A 23,083-nucleotide genomic window follows, 5' to 3' on the forward strand; every position below is an offset into this window, starting at 1 on the left:
GGTTTTCTCTTCAGTTTTATGGATTTTAATTTGCTCTTTTCCCCCCTAGTTTCTTAAGATAGAAGTTAGGTTGGCAAACATTTTTTTGGCTTTTTGGACCAAATGGACTCTGTCACAACTCCTGCTGTTGTAGCACGGAAGCAGCCATGGATAACACGTAATTGAATGAACATGGCTGTGTTCCAAATAAAACTTTTTTTTAAGTTTCCTTGTAAATTTATTTGAGAGAGAGAGAGAGGGAGAGAGAGAGAGAATATCAATCCCAACCAGGCTCCGCACCGCCAGCACAAAGCCTGATGCAGGGCTCAAACTCACAAACTGTGAGATCATGACCTGAGCCAAGATCTAGAATTGGACACTTAACCTACTAAGCTACCCAGATGCCCCTCAATAAAAGTTTATAAAAACAGGCAATGAGGTACAGTTTGCCAACCCCTGCCTGACACAGAGGATTCTTTTCTAATGTTAGGTGTTTAAGGATACAAATTTCCCCCTAAGCCCTGACTGAACTGTATCCCACAAATTTTTGTTGTTTTTTAATTTGCACTTAGTTCAAAATATTTATTTCCTTTAAGACTTCCTTTTGACCTATAGATTTAGAAATGTTTGATACTTAATTTCCACACAATTGGGGATATTCCCAGATGTTTTATGGGCCAAGCACATACTTTATATTATTTCTATTCTTTTTTTAAAAAAAAGTATTTATTTATTTCGAGGGAGAGAAAGAGACAGCAAGTAGGAGAGGGGCAGAGACAGAATCCCAAGCAGGCTCTCCACCATCAGTGCAGAGCCCAACAGAGAGCTCAAACTTACAGACAGACCATGAGACCATGACCTGAGCCAAGATCGAGTCAGATGCTGACTTGACTGAGCCACCCAGGCACCTCTATTTCTATTCTTTCAGATTAACAAGTGTCATAAAAATGCCAAATAGGTATAACTGGTTGATGTCATTCAGGTTGTATCTTTATTTTCTATCATTATTGAAGAAAAGAATGCTGAAGTTTTCAACTATGATTACAGATTTGTTCCATTCTCTGTTTAGTGTCATCAGCCCTGGCCTACTGTATGTTAAAATTGTTAGGAACATACACCTACTCTAGTAGAATTAGAGGCCTATGATAATAATGATATTATTATTAGAGGCCTATAATGATAATAATTTTATCATTATACAATGTCCTTTATCCCTGACAATGTTCCAACTTCCTTTAGATTGCTATTTGCATGGCCTACCCTATTCTACCCCTTTCCTTCCAATCTACCTATGCTTCATATTTGAAAGGAGATTCTTATAAATAATGTATAGTTAGGTCTTGGTTTTTTAATCTGGTTTGTCTTTTACTTGAGTTAGACCATAGTTAGCAACCTGTGACCCATGGGTCAAATCTTCATAGTCTGTTTTTAATAATTTATAAATTTCTAGCCAGACTAACCAAGTAAGTGTGTGTGTGTGTGTGTGTGTGTGTGTGTGTGAGAGAGAGAGAGAGAGAGAGAGAGAGAGAGAGAGAGAGGGAGAGAGAAAAACCACAGATTTTCAATATTAGGAATCAAATCCCTACTAGTCTTCTATACCCATCAAGAAAACCAAAACCAAAAATCCAGAAGTATTTAGTTATAAAGCTAACAAAATGTATGTAGGATCTATATGCTAAAAAATGTAATTGTATTCATAGAGTGGAAGACACATACTTTGAAAATGCAAAGGAAAGAGAACAGTCCAAGCAATTCTGTAAAAGAGCAAAGTTGGAGGACTCACATTATCAAATTCAAAACTTACTATGAACTACACTAATCAAGACAGCATGGCATCAGTGAAAGCATAAACACAAAGACCAATGAAACAAGCTAGCCAGAAACAGACCCACACAAATACAGATAGATGATTTTTGACAAAAGTACAACGGGAGTTCAACAAAGGATAATCTTTTTAACAACTGATGCTGGAACAAATGGATGTCCACACACAAAACATGAATCTTGATACACCTCACACCTTATACAAAAGTTAACTCAATAGGGATCATAGACCTAAACGTAAAACATACATCGTAACACTGAATAGAGATCAAGTAGAACTCTCAAACACTGCTGGTGGGAATGCCAAATGATACAGCCACTTTGGAAAACAATCTGGCAGTTTCTTGTAAAGTTAGATATACACTTACCATTCCAGCTGGCCAGCCCACTCCTAGATATTTACTCAAGTGAACTGAAAGTTCATATTAACACCTGTATATATTTATAGTAACTTCATTCATAATGCTCCAAAACTGGAAACTATGATGAACGTCAAGGTCAATGGACAAACAAACCACAGTAAAATCATACAAGGCAGTACCAGGGGTAAAACCAACTACTGATCCACGCAAGATAATCAATGAATCTTGAATGCATTCTGCCAAGTCAAAGAAGCCAGATCCTAAAGGCTACACACTGTATGATTCCATTTATATGAGATTCTGGAAAAAGCAAAATCCAAAGGATAGAAAATAGTTCAGTGGTTTTGAGGGTATGGGAAAGGGGGTAGAAGAGGATTAGCATGTGGGTATTACATGGGATTCTTTCTAGGATGGTATAACAGTTCTGTAAGGCACTGTGGGGGTAGAAACCTGGTACCATACATCTGTCAAAACCAACAGAAGATAAAAAGTAAACTACATGCAGTCCCAGAATTGAATGAAGATGATGACAAATCTAACCATACTATAAGTGTGATATAATAACCTCACTGAAGAAGGTAAAGAAAAAAGGAAGAGACCCAACTCAATAGCTTTGAAAACACTGGTACTTTAAGGCTAAGAACAAAAAGAACTGCACATACTGTATTGTAATTGGTGAATCTGTTTCTCATGGATGTACAAGTTAGCAATTCAGTAACTATTTTAAATGTATACTACACTTAAACAAGTGTGTAAATATACTTAATGGGAAGCCAAGTTTCTGGTCAGAGAAAGAAGTTATAAATAAGCAAAGTGGAGGAGACTAAAATGAACCCTGTGGCTATAGATCAGAGTCAGAGAAGCTAGTATGAATTCATATTTATTTTAGTAATATACAAATACAGAAATTTAGATGTGTGCATACATCGGCTAGTACACATACATATTTAGTGACACCACCTTTTGAGAGGGCCCAGAAGTGCGATACCTGGTAGCAAAGAGCATAGGTGATGCCCTCTTCTTGATTTCTATGTACCATTTTCCAATAAAAGGAACTTAGGAAGAAATGGTTAGTTCCAAGGCTAAGGCAGGGAACACACAAATAAGAAGCTGAATCTGGACAATCTTGTAGTGTCAGACAATAAGGACATGTTTAAAAAAAAGGGGACATGTCAAAAGGATAAAAGGAAACCAACTTGTAAGAGCTCCCAAAAGTCAAAGCTGGAATAATCTGAACATAACAAATAAATAGTATTAAGTTATAGTGCAATTTATAAAGTAAGTATCCACAATATATTTATTTATACATATAAGTAAGTAGGGAAGAAGGGACAGATTTTCCTTATATAAGAATTCCAGTTAATAAATGTATTAGGGACAGGGGAAATAGAAAAACCCTCATCTGAATATCACTAGTGAATACTAAAATTAATGGGCAAAACTTTAAAGAGAAATAAGGTATCTGCACAGCCTTCAAGTCTCTCCCCTCAAATATACCAATTACAATGGTGGTTTTTTGCCTATGACCATAAATTCTTTGATATTCTCCTTTTTGACTTTCATCTCTCTTTGAATGTGGGCTAGATTCAGTGATTTGCTTCTAAGGAATAGAGTGTAAAACTAGAAAAATGGTAACTCTGCAGGAGACACCTGGACCCCACTTTAACCAAGGAATCAAAGTTAACATCACCACCACTAACAAGTCATACTGGTATGCGCTACCTCAATACAGTATGACAAGAAAGGCACGTTACACCTCTGTGGTATTATCCCTCCAAATCCATTACCTCAGTCTGTAAGAAAATGTCACATAAGCCCACCCAAACCGAGGGATATTCTAAAAGAAACCTGACCACTACTCTTCAAAAGTGACAAGGCCATGAAAGTCAAAAGAGAAAGCGTCACAGTTTGCAGGACATGAGTAGGCATGGTGACTAAATGCAGTGGGTAGGTACCCTGGACTGGATTCTGGAAGAGAAAAGGGATATAAGTGGAATAACTGAGGATATCCGAATAAAGTGTACAGTCTGTTTTATAGTATAGTATTATGGTATACAACACTACGTTGTATACTACACCATATAACATATTGACTGTGTTAATATAACATATAATATGCTGTCATATACCCATAGTATATGACAGATGTTAGCTTCTTAGTTTTGGTAACTGAAGCCTGGTTATGTCATATGCTAAAATCAGAGAAAGCTGGATAAAGAGTATCTAGAATTCTGTACTACTTTCACAACTCTTCTGTAACCTAAAATTATTTAAAAATAAAAAATTAAGAACTATACGTTAAAAATATATTATTTATTTTTGCACATATATATTAGGGAAAAAATTATACTCCAGAATGTTAACATTTTGGGTGGCACAATTAGTGATGATTAAATTTTTAGCTTATGTTTTCTAATGTGCTTGTATAATTAGCATGTTTCACATGTGTAATAAAAACAAAAGTAGGGGGCACCTGGGTGGCTTGGTCAGTTAAGTGTCAGACTTCAGCTCAGGTCATGATCTCACGGTTCATGAGTTCAAGCCCTGCATTGGGCTCTGTGCTGACAGCTTGGAGCCTGGAGCCTGGAGCTTGGAGCCTGCTTTGGATTCTATGTCTCCCTCCCTCTCTCTGCCCCTCCGCTGCTGGTGCTCTCTCTCTCTCTCTCAAAAATAAACATTAAAAAAAAATAAAAACAAACTCGCCCCCACCACCCAAACAAAGTGGGATTATACATACTCTCTGGTAACCTGCTTTTTTCCACTATGAACATCTTCCTATCTCAATAAAAATGCCATCTATATATTCTTAAATTTATTTATTTTTTTAAGTTTATTTGAAAGAAAGTGTGCGCGCGTGAGAGAGCGTATGAGTGGGGGAGGGGCAGAGAGAGAGAGAACCCCAAGCAATCGCCAAGCTAGAAGCATGGAGCCGGATGCGGGGGCTGATCTCATGAACTGTGAGATCATGATCATGAAACCAAGAGACGCTTAAGCGACTGAGCCACCCAGGCGCTCCCCTCCCCCCATCTCTATTCATTCTTAAAGGTTGATTGTATGTGGCTGAATGTATACAATGTGTACAATGAACATGCCTTAATTTACATGGCATACCCTTCAATTGTCTGGAATTTTTCCAAAACTATTTTTTTTTTACCTCATTTCTAATTCATTTTCTATGAATTTGCCTATTCATATCCTTAACTCTCTTCTGACTTGTCAAATGTTCCTAGTTTGTTTGCTTTGCTACTGTATCTTTTGCTTGGCTAAACAGGGGTTTTATATTTTCATACATGTAGTCAAACCTATGTAACCTTTACGTTTATTACTTCTGCCTTTAGGAAATCTATTAAAATCCTCCTGCATTCTAAAATCATACAACAAGGATAGTGAATTGTATTACTGTCATAATTTTTTACTCCTCCCTCCCCAAGCGAAGAATACACAAGTGGATGCCATGTTCACCCCCAGCAAGCAGATGATTTAGAAAGCATTGCCTTTTCCCCTTTGCTACACAAGTGACATGCTTTGTCAGAAAAGGTGCTTCTCCTTTAGTTGGGAGCATGTGGAAGAGGGCCAAGCAGCTGGCTTAGCAGCTGTCAAATGTAATGTGAGGAAGAGGCTTTGTTGTTCTCAGACACTGAGATTTGGGGTTTTTTGTTATTGTTACTGCAGCAACAAAAAGTAAAATAATAACCATCTGTCCTTTCTTTTAGACTTCTTATCACTTATCTTCATTTTTGAGTAAATGGTAACTTGGACGGTGTAGAATTTGGGGAATGACAACTCTTCTCATCAAAGTTCAATTTAAGACAGGCTGTGTTTGAGGTACATAAGGGACATTCATCCTAGGGAGTATGCTCAGGACAGCGCTCCTCTAACTTTTCCACCGAAGTACCCTTAATGGGCAGAGCAAACTAAAAATGGGGATTCTGGGGACACAAGCCAAAATACCACTGCTGGTGTGAATTTCTTTTAAATTTCTTACCTTACAAATGTTTATTTTGCTCAAATTTTTGTGAACTAAACATTGGAGGAAAGCATTCCAAGTTTACTTCTTGGGGCTACGTATATCTCAGCACACTGGCATGTGCTCTGGTTTGAGAGGCACAGCAGGAGAGAGCTGCAGGCTGGAATCCGAGAAGCACCATGCCCACAGGCTTTCGCGCCAGACATAATAGGCTCAAATCTCAGCTCTACCAAGTTTTCTGTTTTTTTTTTTTAAAGATTTTATTTTTAAGCAATCTCCACACCCAATGTGGGGCTTGAACTCACACCCCCAAGATGAAAAAGAGTCGCATGCTTTACTGACTGAGCCAGCCAGGCACCCCTGCACCAATTTCTTAAAAGGTGTGACCTTGGCAAGACAGTTAACTTCTCTCTGAAGTATAGCTCCTCTGTGAAGTGGAGATAAGCTTCTACTCATTGTAGGTAGAACTAATATGTAAAGAAACTAGGTACAGTGTCCAGCATAAACTGGCCCCTAATATTAAAAGTACCTCAGGAAAAAGGTCAAAGCCAAAATACAGAATCAGGAGACAGCAACATATAGGTGATACCTGAAATAAATACATGGGTATAAATGAACGTCTCAAGGGAAAACTTCAAAAGTAGTCAGAAAACCAGGTGAATAAACCAAAGAAGAGTTCAGGAGAAAAAGTAGATAGACAAAAATGTCAAATATTCCATAAAGGTAAAATGAAAAGAGAATACTAGATTGCCAAGTGAGAAGGAATCTGTATCTTTTAAAGACATAAGAGTGGTGTGGTGGTCACAGAAGCCACATTCTAATGAATGGAAGTTGGAAAAGTAGCAGCAGCAGTAACATGGGAATAAAGGGAAAAGGGAACCATAGCAGAGTCAATGGGAAGTTTCCTTATAGTGAAACTAAATCCAAGACAAAGTATTTTATTAAAGAGTCTGTGGTAAGTCAGGTAGCTTCCCTGAAGATCTCAGGCCAGCAAAGGTTGTTAGGAACTGCAGCTATGTATGCCCTGTCCCTAACTTGGGGTGTATGTATATGGGGGGAGGGGAGGGGTTGGGAGAGGAAGGGGCGAGACATAAATTACGTGGATAAAAAAGGAAATTTAGTCTGCCAGCCAAATTAACAAGTTTTCATACATAGGCAGCTCTCTGCTATATACAAGAGAGCAGACAAGAAGCTATACGGTGCTGCCTCCTTACCCACTGATTACACCGCCTCTTAGTCTTTTCTATATAAGGGGAAACATTTCTGGCCCACAGAGCCCAACTACATAGACACAACATGAAGTCCTTCTGTTGTTTTTATCATCAAGAGGGTTTATCTTCCATCGAATTGCTCTACTGTGTCTTGATTAGAACTGGTTTCTTTACTAAGCGCTACTGTTTTAAATTTTACAACCTGGCCTTTACTAAAGACTTCTTAATCGGACTTACTTCAAATTTTTGAAAGGGTTAAACATCTCTTTACAAACATTTTAAAACTGAAAAGATTTAAATACAAAGTTTAATTTATATTTTAAAATATATTTAAATGAATGCAGCTTTTAATGCTTCTGTTATAATTCCTAAGGAAAATCACAGACTGATGGAGCACAAATAAAATAAGCCACTTGGCATATTTTGAACTCTTTTCCTAATATCCCAGAAAAAGCCCTGCCATTTCTCATAGTCATTTACTAACACTCTATAACAGCTAAGAATATTTTAGGAACAAAAGAGGTTGAACAGAAACAGGAAACTTCATAAAAACAAATATTTCGAGGGGTGCCTGAGTGGCTCAGTCAATTAAGTGTCGACTCTTGGTTTCAACTCAGGTCGTGATCTTATGGTTCGTGAGATTGAGCCCAGCATCAGGCTCTGCGCTTGACGGTGTGGAGCCTGCTTGGGATTCTCTCCCTCTCTCTCTCTCAAAATAAATAAATAAATAAGTAAGTAAATAAACATTAAAAAAAAATTTCAACTGAACATTGCAGTTACAAAGTGCCTGTAGAGGAATAGGATACTTGTCCCATAGAGCAGCCCTTTGGGCAGGTGGTGGAATCTCGTTTTACAAAGAAGAAAACTGCAGCTGAGAGGGTTAATGTATTCTTCCAAAGTCACAGCAAAAAGGGCAGTCCAGGACTTGCATCCAGACAATCTAAACTCAATCCCTACATTTCTTTTATCTCATCACAGTGTTTGAAAAATCTTGGAATGAACAGTAGAGGAATATTTTCGCCAATATCAAATGTTTAGATCTTTATATATACCTTTATTTTCATTCTCTTTGCTTTGTCTTAAAGTCATTTCCATATTAAATCCTAAGCTAAATAAATAAAAAATACTAAAGTAAATGTAATAAAAACATCTTACTGTTTTTTTATTGACAAAACTACTTACAGCTATGAATTTACTTTATGAGAATTACTTTACCCACATTTCATAGATTTTGATACGTAGCAATTTCATTGTTGAAGACTAACTCTAAGATTTTATCTAAAAACAAGGTATTAGAATTAATCTATTTCTGAAGAAACCTTTAGGTGTTAAACTGTTAATTTTCAATAAAGATGGTATTCATTAAAACAGTGGCCATCATACATTTACTTTATTACAAGTAACTTACTATAAATGAAACAATTTTAATATCCATACTTGAACCTCTTGATCTTCTTGAATAAGACTTATCATGAAAAGAAACAATATTTAAATAACCTAGCTAGTTGGTTAGAGCATAGTGAAAATATAGCAGAGTTGTGTATTAAATCTCTCATGGAGAAATTACACAAAAGAAAACCATGAGTAAAGATTGACCCATAATCCCATTAACCATTTCATAAGTGCTGCTTATTAAATAAAGAAGTTTCAGCAACATCCATCAATTCTACCAGAAAAAAAGCTCAACACCAAGATCATATTCTCAGCAGACTTAAAGACACACATCTGGCGGAATCTGAAGACGACCTGACCTCCCACAATCTGAGTAAATGCACTGTATGTACCTGTTCTTCATGAGGCGAACCTCTCTCTTTCGTGCTGCTTCTTCAGCAGGCTGTGTAGGAAGTGCTGGGGAGGATGCCATAACAACTCCGGGGGCAATGGTGCTAGTGGGTGCTGTGCGAATCTGGTATGTCTGTACATCTCCAGAGGCAGCTGAGAAGAAAAACCGTGAACGTGGTGTAAAGACACTGAAGCACCGTGACTTGGTAAAACTACGCTGTGTCAATCATCAATCTAAACATACATTTTGGATTGCAAGGGAAAAAAAAGAAGGAATGTGATTGTAACTAAAACATTGAACTAATCAGCCCTCTTTGGGTCATTACTGACAAATAATTTCCAATTTAATGTATTTATTAGTATAGACACGTGGGTGAAAGAGGCCTTCACCTATGTCTTCTGGGTCTTGTATTTATCTTTCATTGGAATGCAGTTCTATTCTGTTAACATGCTTACCAACCTTAAGTCTAAAAGGTAAGTAGGGCACAGCTTGGATGATCTTCCTAGATAGAGTATACTCCTCAATGTCTTCCTTTGATATTGGTAAATTCATATTAAAAAATTTCAAGTAGACTCTTGCCACGACATAAAAACGACCATGATTTTTCATAAAATAGCAAAATGGAAGAGAAAATAAAGCATTATGGTCAACTATTATAAATTTCTAATTGAAACAAAACTGTAAGTATGAAAACGTGTACCACGTGATGCCAATTATATTACTTGTTTTAATGTAAATGCTAATGGCTAAATAAACCGAAGTTTATTTTTCTACCTAAATGATCTATCACTTGTGAAAAGAAACACAACCATTATTTGTCAAACTGCTTCTAGAAACAGCTTAGGAATATGCCCTCCTAAGAATAAAGAACCTAACACTATCTGAGAGAATTTAAAGGTCTGTATAAAATTAGCCATGTTAGTCATTAATTTCAATTAAAATGTGTAGTCTGAGTGGAAAAGATTTATATACTAAACATGTTACCATCTTCAAACTGACGTTCAGAATTCAAATTCACTGACATCCTGCTTTACAATTTTTGAGTACCTGCATGTAAAGTGAAAAGGTGTTTTACTGCCATTAATAAACAAAATATTATCTTCTTCAAATATTATTTGTTTAGTAATAGAATATATTCTGTAAATACATTAGGGCCTTTTAAATAAATGATGACTCTCTAGTTGGGTGTTTTAGGATTATTCAAAAATTATTATCTATGGTGAAGGGGTGAGATGATCACTACCTAACAGAGGCAAAATATATTATTATTAATAAAAATATTTTTAGAAACAGATTTTAAAAGTATTTCCTCAACATGCAAGTTTCAATCTGGCATAAATCATACTCTTAAAATATTCAAATAGATTCAAAGAAAAACGGTCAACTCCTATCCGTAAAGATTCCTAAGACCAATAAATTATTTAATTTAAAAACTAAAACAAAGCAAAAAAAGCTATTTCTACAGTCATCAAGGATTTAACTACTACTTCTTCTCTATAGACCAGTAGACTTACAAACTGGTATAAGATATTTCAGAACATACTGCTTTCATTTGAAATAAAAAATGATGATCTTAGAAATTAGGATGTCAATTTCTTGAGTAAGAAGTAGAGAAACAGATTATTTAGTAAGTTCTATACCCAATGTGGGGCTTGAACTCACAATCCTGAGATCAAGATTGCATGCTCTACCAACTGAGGCAGCAAGGTGCTTGGAACCTCTGATGATTCTTAGCAGTGATTTAATAAAACTCTTATTTGACACATGAATAAAAATGAGGCCCAGAGAGGTGAGTCCTACTCAAGATCACACAGCAAAACTATGCAGTTAGATCTAGAATCTAGCTTTCCTAACTCCTGATTTCACTATCTTTCCTTGTAACCTACCCTTGTTTCTCCTATCCCCAAATGCTGGAAGTGTTAAAGAGGTTATATTTTTTAAACTGAAAATAGTTGTTTTTATGCCATGACATTTGGGTCCAACTGGAAAAATAGAAGAGTTTATGGAGAACATTATCTATAATGAAAACAAAATTAACTACATTTTCACAGTGCTCTGCAGTATCATACTTACTTTATCTGAGTTTATAAAATTTTTACCCTTTCAAAGAATTTACCACACCTATGAATTCTGAATTCTCTTACCTTGAACAACAACTTGGTTGCTGGGCACTAAGATCTGCTGTCCGTCAGTGGTCTGTGCGTACTGTAGAATGGTAGTGCCCGGCTGAGTGGCAGCTGCATTGGTCATGGTTAATGTTTGCAGGCCCTGTACCCCATCGGTACCATTGTTAGCCAGCTGTATTGCTCCTCCCTGGGTAATGGCAACTAAAACCCAATGGATTTTATGGTTATCAGTTTAATTAATACCATATCAAACTTTTACAACACACTACATTCAGTAGAATAATGTGTAAGACCTGATCTAGGAGAAGTTATTATAGCAAATGACACGGCCAAGAAGGATGTGGTAGGATTTGGTAGACTCAAGGAACTTTCTGCTCAGGAGACCCATATCCTATTGCTAGAATATAAATGCACTCTATGAACCATATTGTAATTTATAGTAACACCTGTTAATAATTAAAAAAAAAATGAATGAAAAATGTTAAATTCCTTTGGAAGTGGTTGGTTCAGAGGAGGTACCACTTTGTGATCCATATTTCCTTTATTCTAGTCTTAATTACGCAATATTTTAATTGTTTAATATTCGCTATCCCACTAGAAAGTAAATTTCTTGAAGGCAGAAAATGTGATTTTTCTTCTCTATTTTCACATAGTTAGCAAAGAAATGGGCAGTAATAGGCACCCAATAAATGGCTGTTTTAATACACAATTAATAAAGCAGTTCAGTAGCGCATTCTGTTCTCTAACTCAGTTAGCAATGCTTAAACTGTAACAAACGTCCACTCAGCGAAACTGATACATCCTGTGAGACTCATTTATCATAGAGTATCTCAAAGTTAAAAATTAGTGCTCAAGATCAATCATTTAGAAAAACTATTTAACTGCTATTTCTGTTACATATCCAAGCATCTCATACAGGATCCTTTGATTATTCACTAATTAACCACACTTGTCATTCACCTGTTATGAAGTAATCAACTTTGGCTCATACTAAAAGATACTTCACTTTATTAAAAAAAAAATGAATTCACCTTCATACTACAGTAGATGGAAAAGTTAAGAGAAAAAGGTAGGTTATTTTATTTGAACAAAGCAATCCTTTAGCTACCAGCATTAAGTTGGTGGTTGGATCCTCTCGAGATACTCTCCCTCTTAAAAGTTTTCCAGAAAGAGGACTAAAATCACAGTATTACATATAAAATTGCATAATGGATTTTAACTGAATAAGTCAACATGTCTGACTTATGCATTTTACTTTTTTATTTTGTCTGTTAGAAGGGAGTTATTTGGGATCAATTATCTGCCAGCTCTAAGAAACTAATATGATGAGTCATCTGTATGAGCAACATTGATTAACTACTGTTCAGTCAAGAAATAGTAACAGTAAGTAGCTATGATTTGCTTTAGCAAATGATAAATGATACCTATTGGAAATTAAGATACTGGCATTTATAATCCATCTACTTTAGCTAAGTCTGTAAGTTTTACTTCTCTTAGGCAATTAAAAAAAAGGAATATGTAAGAACTGTATTGAGATTAAAATGGCAGGTAACTTGAAAGAATCAGAAGGGGAACAATCAAACCACAATTTCTTCTTGGCTACATACCAATGAACTCAAGGTGGGAGAAAAGAAGTAGGAAACTAGGTATCAGCAGATCTGGGTTCTAGTCCAGGTTCCATCAGTACACTGTTATTTGAATCTGTCATCTCTTCTGTAAAAATATCCGGTTCTAGCCATACTAACTACAACTATAAAAATCAAATGAAGTCATATATATGAAAGTACTCTGAAAACAAAAGTCTGATCCTATCAGACATGTTTTTCTCTGTACTATTTATTTATTTATTTTTTTAAATTTTTTTTTTTTCAACGTTTATTTTTTATTTTTGGGACAGAGAGAGACAGAGCATGAACGGGGGAGGGGCAGAGAGAGAGGGAGACACAGAATCGGAAACAGGCTCCAGGCTCCGAGCCATCAGCCCAGAGCCCGACGCGGGGCTCGAACTCACGGACCGCGAGATCGTGACCTGGCTGAAGTCGGACGCTTAACCGACTGCGCCACCCAGGCGCCCCTGTACTATTTATTTATATACTTGATTATTCCAAAAGGATTTGGGATGGCTTTCAATAAAACTAAATTCATTAAAACAAGAAGAAAAAGATAGAAGTCAAGTAACTGATGTGTCTCTACCACAGAGATTCTACCAGAAAATCTAGAGGAAGAATACAATTAAACATAAACTCAGCTGAGATTCTGAGTAAAGTGAACATGAGGAAAACATCATAGGTTATAGTTGTATTTAGTGAAACAAAAGATTCAAGTTCCAAATGACAGACACTTGTGTTTCTAACTTAGAATTCCTCAAAAAAGACTTTATTTTGCTACGAACAGTGAACAAAGTAATGGATAAAACTACTAACAGCATTAAATTAAAAAAAAAACAAAAAAAAACCAATGTATGGAAGGAATACAAACTGGTGCAGCCACTGGGAAGGGAAATTGGGCAGGATGTGCTTTGATTCAACAATTGCACTCTTTTAAAAAAAAATTTTTTTTTAATGTTTATTTATTTTTGAGAGGGAGAGATAGCATAATATGGGGCTCAAACCGGGAGATCATGATCTGAGCCTAAGTTAGACACTTAACTGACTATGCCATCCAAGTGCCCCAACAATTCCACTCTTTGGATGCTATCCCACTGAGACCTTATCACATATGTAAGAATGTTCATGTCTTACTGTTTAAAACAATAGAAATGTCCTAAATGTTTACCAATGTGTGTGTGTACGTATATGTGTGGGGGCGGGGGGGGGGGTGGGGGATGTTTAAATAAAAGTTACATTTATATAGTGAAACACAATGTAGCTGTTGAAGAAATTATATATATGGTACATAAGTAATGTAGGTCTCACTTGTATAAAAATACTGTACATGGTAACATATTTATGTATAAATAAAATGAGAAAGAATGGACAGATATATACCAAACTCTTACTACTGGGGAGAGATGAAAAGGATTAAGTTAAGAAACATATAAATGTTGTATATGTGTCAAGAACATAATGTTAAATCAATTCCATCAAGGAAATAGGTGTATACTCTAAGAGAATAATGGATAATGCAATAAAATTTTAAAAATCTCAAAGTATGAACTTTCTAAAACTAGCAATTTTCAGTTGCTGGGACAGAGTGGTATGCCAAATTAAACATCTACATTTCTGAATTTGCCTTCCCTATTTGAGATTCTATATGCCTTTTCTCTAAAGAGTGTGCTTTCTAGTTCAAGTGAGATTCCCTGCACAACTGAATTACTGTTACTAACAGGAGTGTGGTGTATCCCTCAGGTTTCTGTTGAAGTACAGAGAAAAGTAAATGTCATATATCAATGTCTCAGAACACACATCTTGAATACTTCAAATTATTTGGATATAAGGGTTACAAAACCCACAGACATGTATATAGATGGTACCTGTTTGTCTCCGCCAACAAAGAACTCAAGAAGGAAAAAAGGTGACTGAACTCCAGTAAGCACAGTGTGAACAAGAAGCTTAGTCAAAAAAACGCTTTCCTTCTACTCACTTTCAAAAGTTTCAGCTTCAGGACAGCTAAAAAGTCTGCTACTTAGGAATCTGTTTTTAATACAGTTGGAATGCAAATTAGTTATGTAAACAAAGGCTGAACTATACAAAAACTATTAATTTGGGACTCAAACTTTTATACACATTCCTGACACAGACCACCCCTGGGCATTAGAAAATTAATGCAACAAGGGAGTGTCAATGAGTACATTTAATTTGCAATAAGGAAGAAAGGGGGGGAAACTACATAATGGCAAGCAATGGATTTTTTTCAACTTTATTTTGAGACAGAAACAACACGTGTGGTAGGGGTAGAGCGAGAGAATCCCAAGCAGTCTCCGCACTGTGAGTGTGAAGCCCAATGCGGGGCTCAGACTCACAAACCGTGAGGTCATGACCTGAGCTGAAATCAGGAGTTGGACGCTTAACCGACTGAGCCACCCAGGTGCCCTTAGGAAGTACTGGATTTAATGAACACATCAAAATGAAGAAATCTATGTGTGAGGCACTTAAGGAGGCAAAAGATACTGGGAAAAGACAGAAAAACACACCATTCACACAAATGCCTCTGATCAAACAAAAGCAGAGCTCAAAAGTACTCTGTAACAGATTTGGGTGAAAGATAAGGAGAGAGACCTAAGTGTCAGATAGAGACATGACAGAAATGGAAACTTTGATAATTTTGCAAAAGAAATCTTTGCCTTCTCTGAGCCCAAAGGCCAACTGTGCTCTAATTTTGGCAGTCCTTATGTTTATGCTATCATAATTCACTATATTACCTTTTACATTAAAAAGAATAATGATTTGAATGTGTTGGTAGACTATAACCAAGCCTGTCGACATCCACCACAAAACATTAAATACGATTTTAAAATGCTACTTTTAGAACGGAAAGTGAATAAAAATAAACCGTTTTTATCCTTAAACATAATCAGAGAATGGTTATCTTATCTGAAAAAGTATGTCCTCTATGACCATCATATATCACACGAGGACTACAATCTAGAGCTCCAAGCAGCGATTCAAAAAACTTTCAAGACTCTCCTGGTGTCTGCACAAAACAAAGGACCACCTAAAGGGCTAAAGTGCTTGAGTCATCCCAACAAAAACCCCGAAGAAAAGAAAATACTTCTGTTCCAGAAGTCTGCACAGTGAACAGTAAAGGAAGTGTAATTGATCACATCCAAGACTGAGGAAAGAGTTGGTACTTGCAGGATTCCTTTAAGGAGAATGCAGCCATTAGTGTTTTGGTCTCACTTTCCAAAGCAGAAATATCTTCTACTCACTGTACTGTCCGCTGCTCGTTTGGTAAATCGGAGTTGGCACCGTTACGGTGGTGATGGCAGGTGCTGAGGTCTCCTCTTCAGACTTCTCTTCTTCAATCCTTGGCACTCCTGGTGCATCTGAAGACAAGTCATTCAAAATTTTCCTAGAAAAAGAGAGAACTGTATTAACTAAAATAAAAGTAACATTTACTGGCTAAATACAAATAACAGGAAAGGAAAATGAGTGGAAAGCTGCTAGTGCTTAGGACAGCAGTTTAAAATGTAAGAACAAGAATAAACCATAAACGGATGAGGAATCAATGTGTCAAAATGAAATCATACAAGGACTAGAAAAAACGATGAATTTCTCTTTAATTTGAATGTAAAGGGAAGCAATCATTCAAAATCTAGGTGTAAGCAGAGGTTAATAAACTTGATTACAGAAAAAAAAACACACAAAAAACAAAACAAAACAAAATAACCTTTTGTAGGGCAAAGAACACCAAAACCAAAGTCAAAAGATGATCAACAACACTAAGAAAAAAATGTTTACATATATTACAGATGAAGGAGCAATAGCCCCAATATATAAAGAACTCTTAAAAATTTAGACAGGGTGCCTGGGTGGCTCAGTTGGTTGAGCGTCCGACTTTGGCTCAGGTCATGATCTCATGGTTCATGAGTTTGAGCCCTGCATCAGGCTCTCTGCTGTCAGCGTAGAGACTGCTTTGGATCCTCTGTTCCCCTCTCTCTCTGCCCCACCTCACTCGCTCAAGCTCTCCTTCTCAAAAATAAACATTAAAAAAATTGAGGCCAAAAAAAAAAAAAAAAAAAGAATTAAAAACCTGACTTTAAATGTCTCAACTTTCAGATTGGTAAAAAGTAAAAAACCCGTGAGAAAACAGACACTCTCATTGGTGTGAGTATAAATTGGCGTACAACCCTTATGGAATGAATGTGATGATGTAACAAAAGTATGTTTACACAGCAATCTTACTTGTAGGAACTTACCCTTGAGATATACTTCCTACAGTACAAAAATACATACACGTAAGGTTATTCATGGTAGCGCTGTTTGTAACTGCAAAATACTGAAGACTATCTATATGCCAACACGTTGGAGAGTGGCTGAATAAACTAGAGCTCATCCAGGTGAGGAGTAAAGCACATACGTTTTGTATATGAAAGAAAGTGAAATAACATGTTTGTTCTGGTATTCTAGAAAAAACTCAGAAAGGATAAACCAGATAGAGTTTCATGAAATTACTTAATCTACTGAGGATGGGTAAGAAAGAAGTAAAAAAAAGAAAAAATTGGGAAGGGGCACTTATAAGTGTGTGGATGTTTTTGTACAGTTGTGACTTTTGGAACCATGTTCATGTTTTGCATATTAAAAAATAGTATCAACAAGGATGGAGGAAACATTCTAAAAAGGAATACAAATAAAAGCAAATTAACCTTATTGTTATTTCAAACGAGTAACATAATCACAGAGGAGGGGAAAAAACTCAACTCATGCAATTTTTGACATCTTAAATTTCTACGTTCCATCCAAACTCTGCGCACACATTTTGAATAAGTACTGGTCTTTAGAGCAGCATTTTTCAAACTCAGGTCACAACCCGTATGTGGACCATGGAAATGGTTATGTATGTTGTAACCAACGTAAAACAAAAAACAACTGAACATCACACGTAATACGGTGCTGTATTATTTGCTTCAGATGCCTATATATGTGTGTACCTGTATATATATACACCTATGTGTATATGAATTTGAAATAATAGTATGTATACAGAGAGAAAACTATAAAGATTTTTTCTTATTGTGGATTGTAGTAAAAAAATAAAAGTTTCAAAGCTACTACTTTAGACCTGCATATAATATAAATCTACTTCTCTTTTGCCTGAAGCTAGTAATCATTCTTGTCTTCTCTTTCCAGTTTCTAATATTGTTGCTCCAGACCGTCTTGGTCATTCTTGTATCACAGAGATACAATTCACTTTCTCTTAAAGTAGATTCGAGATGTGGTCTGAGCAGTGGGATTAATTCCTTCCCTTAATCTAGACATTAGGTTTTTACCAATGTAGCCTTATGTTATATTGGCTTTTTTTTGGCAACTGTATGTATCTGTTAATGATAATTAAATAACATAATTACGTTTCTAAAACAATTTTTTTTTTTTTTGAGAGACAGAGAGGAGGGAGGGAGGGAGGGAGGGAGGGAGGAGGAAAGGAAGCAGGGAGGAAGGGAGAGAGAGAGAGACATGCTTGAGTGCAAGTGTGCACCAGGGAGGGGCAGAAGAGAGGGAGAGAGAATCCTAAGCAGACAGGGCTCGATCTCATGACCGTGAGATCATGACCTGACTGAGCCACCCAGGTGTCCTGAAAACAAATTCTTAATCTAGAATCTTGCACTTGAATAACTGGTTTGATTTTAAACTCAAGTTCAGAAATTCTGTAATTATCACCAACAACTGACAGTCTGTTTCCCCAGGCAGCTATGATCCTTCAAAGTACTTGTTCTCCCACCCATTAGGGTATTTCTCCCCTAACGTTCTGTCACTTGCAAAGGTGATGAGCTGGCTTTTCTGTTTTTCAGGTGAACTGCTGGTAAAAATACCAAACCAGGTGAGACCAAGTAAGAGTGCTGTAAGAACTTCCTCTGAGTATAAATTGATCACTACAAAGCTGGGTTGTTCTAAGAAAAACTTATCTTGAATTATCAACTAATCCCCATTTCTCCAATCTTACAAAAGCATATCATAAGGACTCTGTTAAAGATCTCATTGGAGTCAAGACATAAAAGCTAGGTTTCAAGAATTTACAAGCTTAAAACAAAATAACAGGTACACAATGACTATAAGGAAAGATACAGTATTTCTCATGAATGTAGCCCCTTCTCTGCATGTGCGCATCTCAGGCATTGTTTATTTGATTACGAATTAAGGTGTTAGTATTTAAGTGATCTTTGCTAGGATACAGGCTACAACAAAATATTTTCTTTCCACACAGAGCTCTTATTTTATAAGGTCTACAACTAGAATCTACAGAATTTATTTACAACTATTTGCCTGGAATTTATAGACAGAGAAGCCAAGTGGCTCGTCAACACCTGGTTGGATCCGCTTCAGGATCAAATGTGTTAAAATACTAACACGGGATGTATTTTGAAGTTCAAATCTAAAACTAGATGTATTTAGGAGAAAAAGAAATGAGCATAAACGCATACAACACATACTTGGTAATATAAAATTTCTTAAGATCTCAAAATCAGTTTATTGGTATTCATTTAGGATCCCTCATTTAATTGAGAAAAGGGCTAGCATAGGAGCCAAGTGGAAAAAAAAAATTTAACCATTCACTGAAAAACAGAAATACCTTTAGGCTAGTAACAAGAAAGAATATTAGAAGTTTGAAATTTATTAAACTCTCAAGTAAGCTTACAAAGATTTATGGAATTGCTCTTCCTGGAGATATTGAGCATGGAGACAGTTTCTACATATAAAAAAATGGTTTGGGTCCATGATAGAGGCAAAGCAACCTCTATAGCTGAACACAGAAACTATAGTAAGGTGTCCTTAAAATTAGGGAATATCAGCAAAGTGTCATGCTGCAATAAGGATTGCATTAATAAACAGTTATTTACTAAGTACCATGGCATGAGAAATGGTCTGCAAATGTGATGCTAGGTAGATAAATAGTGTAGTGTGTCAGAACTGACAAACTAGAAGTGCTATAATCCTATGAAATATTCCAAAACTTTTAACATAAAAGCAGCAGCTGGCATGGTTTACAAAAACAGAAGCAAAAAAGAAAAAAAAAATTGTTTATCCAGGACTGTTCAGAGTAAAAAGTTCTCTTATTCTGTATGATAAACTTCAACTTGAGAAGTAACTCAAGATGAAGAGAAGTAACCTAGATGGTCCTGAATTGAGCAGCTAATTGGTCTTCCGACATCTTTTCATCTGCAACTACCTAAAGCTTCCTGACATCTTTGATTCTGAATCTTTTAACTATTAAATTCCATACCTGTAGGAAGGCCTCCTTGAAAGAATTTCTCTTCGTTTTTGGGAATCAGTTACACTATCCACTGACTCCTGTGAATCTTCACTTTCTGCAATAGTTGAAATCTGAAAACAAAGAAGAACTTTATCTTGATAATCGAATTTAGTTCCCATAAAGTTTTTATGAACTTTAAGAAAAAATCAAATGTAAAACGATGTACATAAACCTTGCACATGCTTCAGTAGAAAAAAATCAATTTTTATGGGAGACAACCACACCAATCACATTCTTCTCCCCTTTACTTATCCTATAGAAGTCAGTTAGTCCTAAGATTGTTTTGGTCAAAACCAAACTTTTGTGATATACAAATTTAGCTTCATCTCTTCCAGGACTTCATGTAACCAATCTTGAACGCATCAATATTACTGTCAGTTGTTTTCTTACAATTGTTAGAACAAAACTACCAAGTGAAATAAGACTTCTGACATGAAGAAAAGAATAAATGACTAAATATTTGGTCATAAGTCTATACAGTGACATACAAGTATTATCCTTTACTGTTAAACACTTGTGACTATATTTATAACTGCACAAATAAGATTGGTGATCCCCCAGATGGTTGTTTCTAGCAACTTAGTCTACATATAGACCTTCAAAGTTTTTACTATGCAAAAACTCAAGGTAAAGAACTGTGTATTTCTGGAAAGTATCCCTGGACTGAAAAGTAATGAAGTTGAACAAAGATTTTACATGGGATAATAATAATGATAATGGTAACAGCAACTAGCATTTATTGAGAACTTACTATGTGCCAGGTACAATGGTAAAACACACAATGGTAAAGTATTATATTAATACTCACTAATACAGTAACATCAGGTACTAGCTAAGTACAGTATTTAAACCCATTTCATAGATAGAAGAACTCAAGGTACAAAGAGGTTAAGTAACTCACCCAAGTCACAAAGCTAGGAAGTAGTGGAGCCACTGTCAATAGTTGGCATCTCAGTTTTAGACATCCTTACCAGCATCAAAATCCTGTTGGTTCCAATCTCAAACCAGTTTTGTCAGAAGCAGCAACCCAGAGGTGTTTTTAGACCATTCTCAGACTACAGTTCACTCGCCTAGTAGGTAAGCCTGTCTGTCAAGATGATATAGCCGAGCTTCTCTAGTCTGCTTCATTCAGCTTCCCTTCTCATCAGCAGGGGCCTCCTGCTCCTTCCTGAACTAGGTGTGCATGATGCTATCAGAGTGAGAATTCGGTTTAATGAAGGCAAAAGAGTCTGTGTGGCTCAGCTCCATGTCAAAATTTAGGGCAATTGCGACAAGAAAAAACATATTCAGAGGAACCTGACAAATCCCACAGGTACTCTGTATGTGGTCTGGGCCTATGGGTTTTGGAGAGTGGGGGCTCATCTTGACAGGGCACTTTGTAATAGGCACTCACTCTCAAATGAAATTAGGTAAATGTAGTAATTTTTCACAAAATTTATCTACAATAAAGTAATGTGCCCCATCCAAACACTTTCAAATGTAAGAACATTAACAGGCAACACTTAACGAATCCAGAAATGACAGATAAAAAGCTGTGTCAGAGGATGAATTTAGTCTGTGATTCTCTGCAGAGTAATAATGCTACAGTTACAGCACAGAGAACACTCCCACTAATCTGTAGCTGCTGTAACTAGCCCGCTCAGCATAGTCTCTGCACAGACTTTCTCAGATACACAGCAGAGGAGGAGCTATGAAAAGACCTTAGCAGAGTGTCAGGATTTCCAGGAATAACAAGACTCAACTCAAAGTGGACAGTACTATCACAAATGTTTACCTTCATTAATACTTCTCAGAACCTCAGTTCCTCTGTTCTTTCTGCCTCCTTTGCATGACCCTCATCTTTACAACCTTCTTGTAAGGACAGATAGTGACTTAGGCATACTCTTCGAAGTTGAAAGTCATTAAAACAACAGTTTTAAAACATACTGTATAAACCACCCATAAGGGAAGTTGTGAAATGAAATAAATTAATGCTGCTTTTTAACATGTGACCTTTAATCCTAACACCCCCCCCCCCAAACTCAGTGGTTCTATTGCTCTTAGCAGGAAAAAAGCCTCCCTTCCTCTGATCTGTAAGATTTTGTCAATTGAGTCAAAAGGAAATTAACTTATCACTATGTAGTGATTATAACCATTTTAATGTAAAGGGAGTTCAGAATTACTCAATAAAAATAATAACAACAAGTGTTAACATTTCGTCTTTGGGAATACTATCCAGGGAGAACTTAAGAGCTATGAAGTCAATTCCTACGGACTATCTACCAAAACAAACAAAAACAAAAACAAAAATCCCAAACACACATTGGATCCACATTTCTGAGACTAATAAAAATCATGTCAAAACTCCTTTTTATAAGTAAAAACTATTAATTATAGTTTAATATATATTTAATAGGTTATTAAAAATAACCATATGAAAAATTATATTCCAAACTACCACTACCACATTCCAATGATAGAGACCCTTCCTCTGGCCCTTACCTCTTATCACCTCTCTTATTAGCCCTTTCCTCAGATCCTTATATAGGTCTTTAACCTTGGCCACTTAGAAGTTGAGACATTTTCAAAAAGTCAAACCACCATGTGTAGATGTAAAGTTTTAGATCTGTATTCCTCAACTTTCTTTAGTTTATTAAAAACCTGCACCTCCTATTAGTAAGAGGGGAAAATCTTCCTATTTTGAAGTTATTTGAAATTTTAAAATGAAACATACAGTGCCAAAACCAAATCAGATGCTTTTTCAAATAATTATTAAATTAAATTATTATTAAATGTAATTGAATATGCTTAAGAAATCATTTAATATTTCATAACAGTGACTCAAACATCTGATTCTAAGCTTGGGCTTTTTAAAACATGATTTAACATTTGCCATTGTTGAAAAAGAGAACTCATGAAAAAGTAAGTGCATTTTTGGCTGGGCT

At 36.1% G+C, this 23,083-nt stretch overlaps 1 protein-coding gene across 6 annotated transcripts in view; it reads right to left on the bottom strand.

The window, feature by feature from the left end:
• CREB1 (cAMP responsive element binding protein 1) overlaps nucleotides 1–23,083 on the bottom strand; it is a 60,516-nt gene that overhangs the window by 10,455 nt on the left and 26,978 nt on the right. For 5 of the 6 annotated variants that reach the window (XR_006963070.1, XR_006963069.1, XM_047085948.1 and 2 more), the window contains 4 exons: nucleotides 20,130–20,230; nucleotides 16,120–16,262; nucleotides 11,271–11,453; nucleotides 9,128–9,278 (listed from right to left, as the gene is read on the bottom strand). Coding sequence is in view for 4 of the 6 variants with exons in the window: in XM_047085948.1 (XP_046941904.1) it covers nucleotides 9,128–9,278; nucleotides 11,271–11,453; nucleotides 16,120–16,262; nucleotides 20,130–20,230 (578 nt within the window). In the remaining 2 variants the exon portion in view is untranslated. Of the gene's footprint in view, nucleotides 1–9,127; nucleotides 9,279–10,110; nucleotides 10,174–11,270; nucleotides 11,454–16,119; nucleotides 16,263–20,129; nucleotides 20,231–23,083 lie in introns of those variants that run through there. The other variant, XM_047085949.1, reaches the window with a different exon arrangement.

This window comes from Lynx rufus, unplaced genomic scaffold (genome assembly GCF_022079265.1).
Source record: "Lynx rufus isolate CCGP_SWC_20201006 ecotype Redwood Valley unplaced genomic scaffold, mLynRuf1.p SCAF_2, whole genome shotgun sequence".
Taxonomy (NCBI): Eukaryota; Metazoa; Chordata; class Mammalia; order Carnivora; family Felidae; genus Lynx; species Lynx rufus.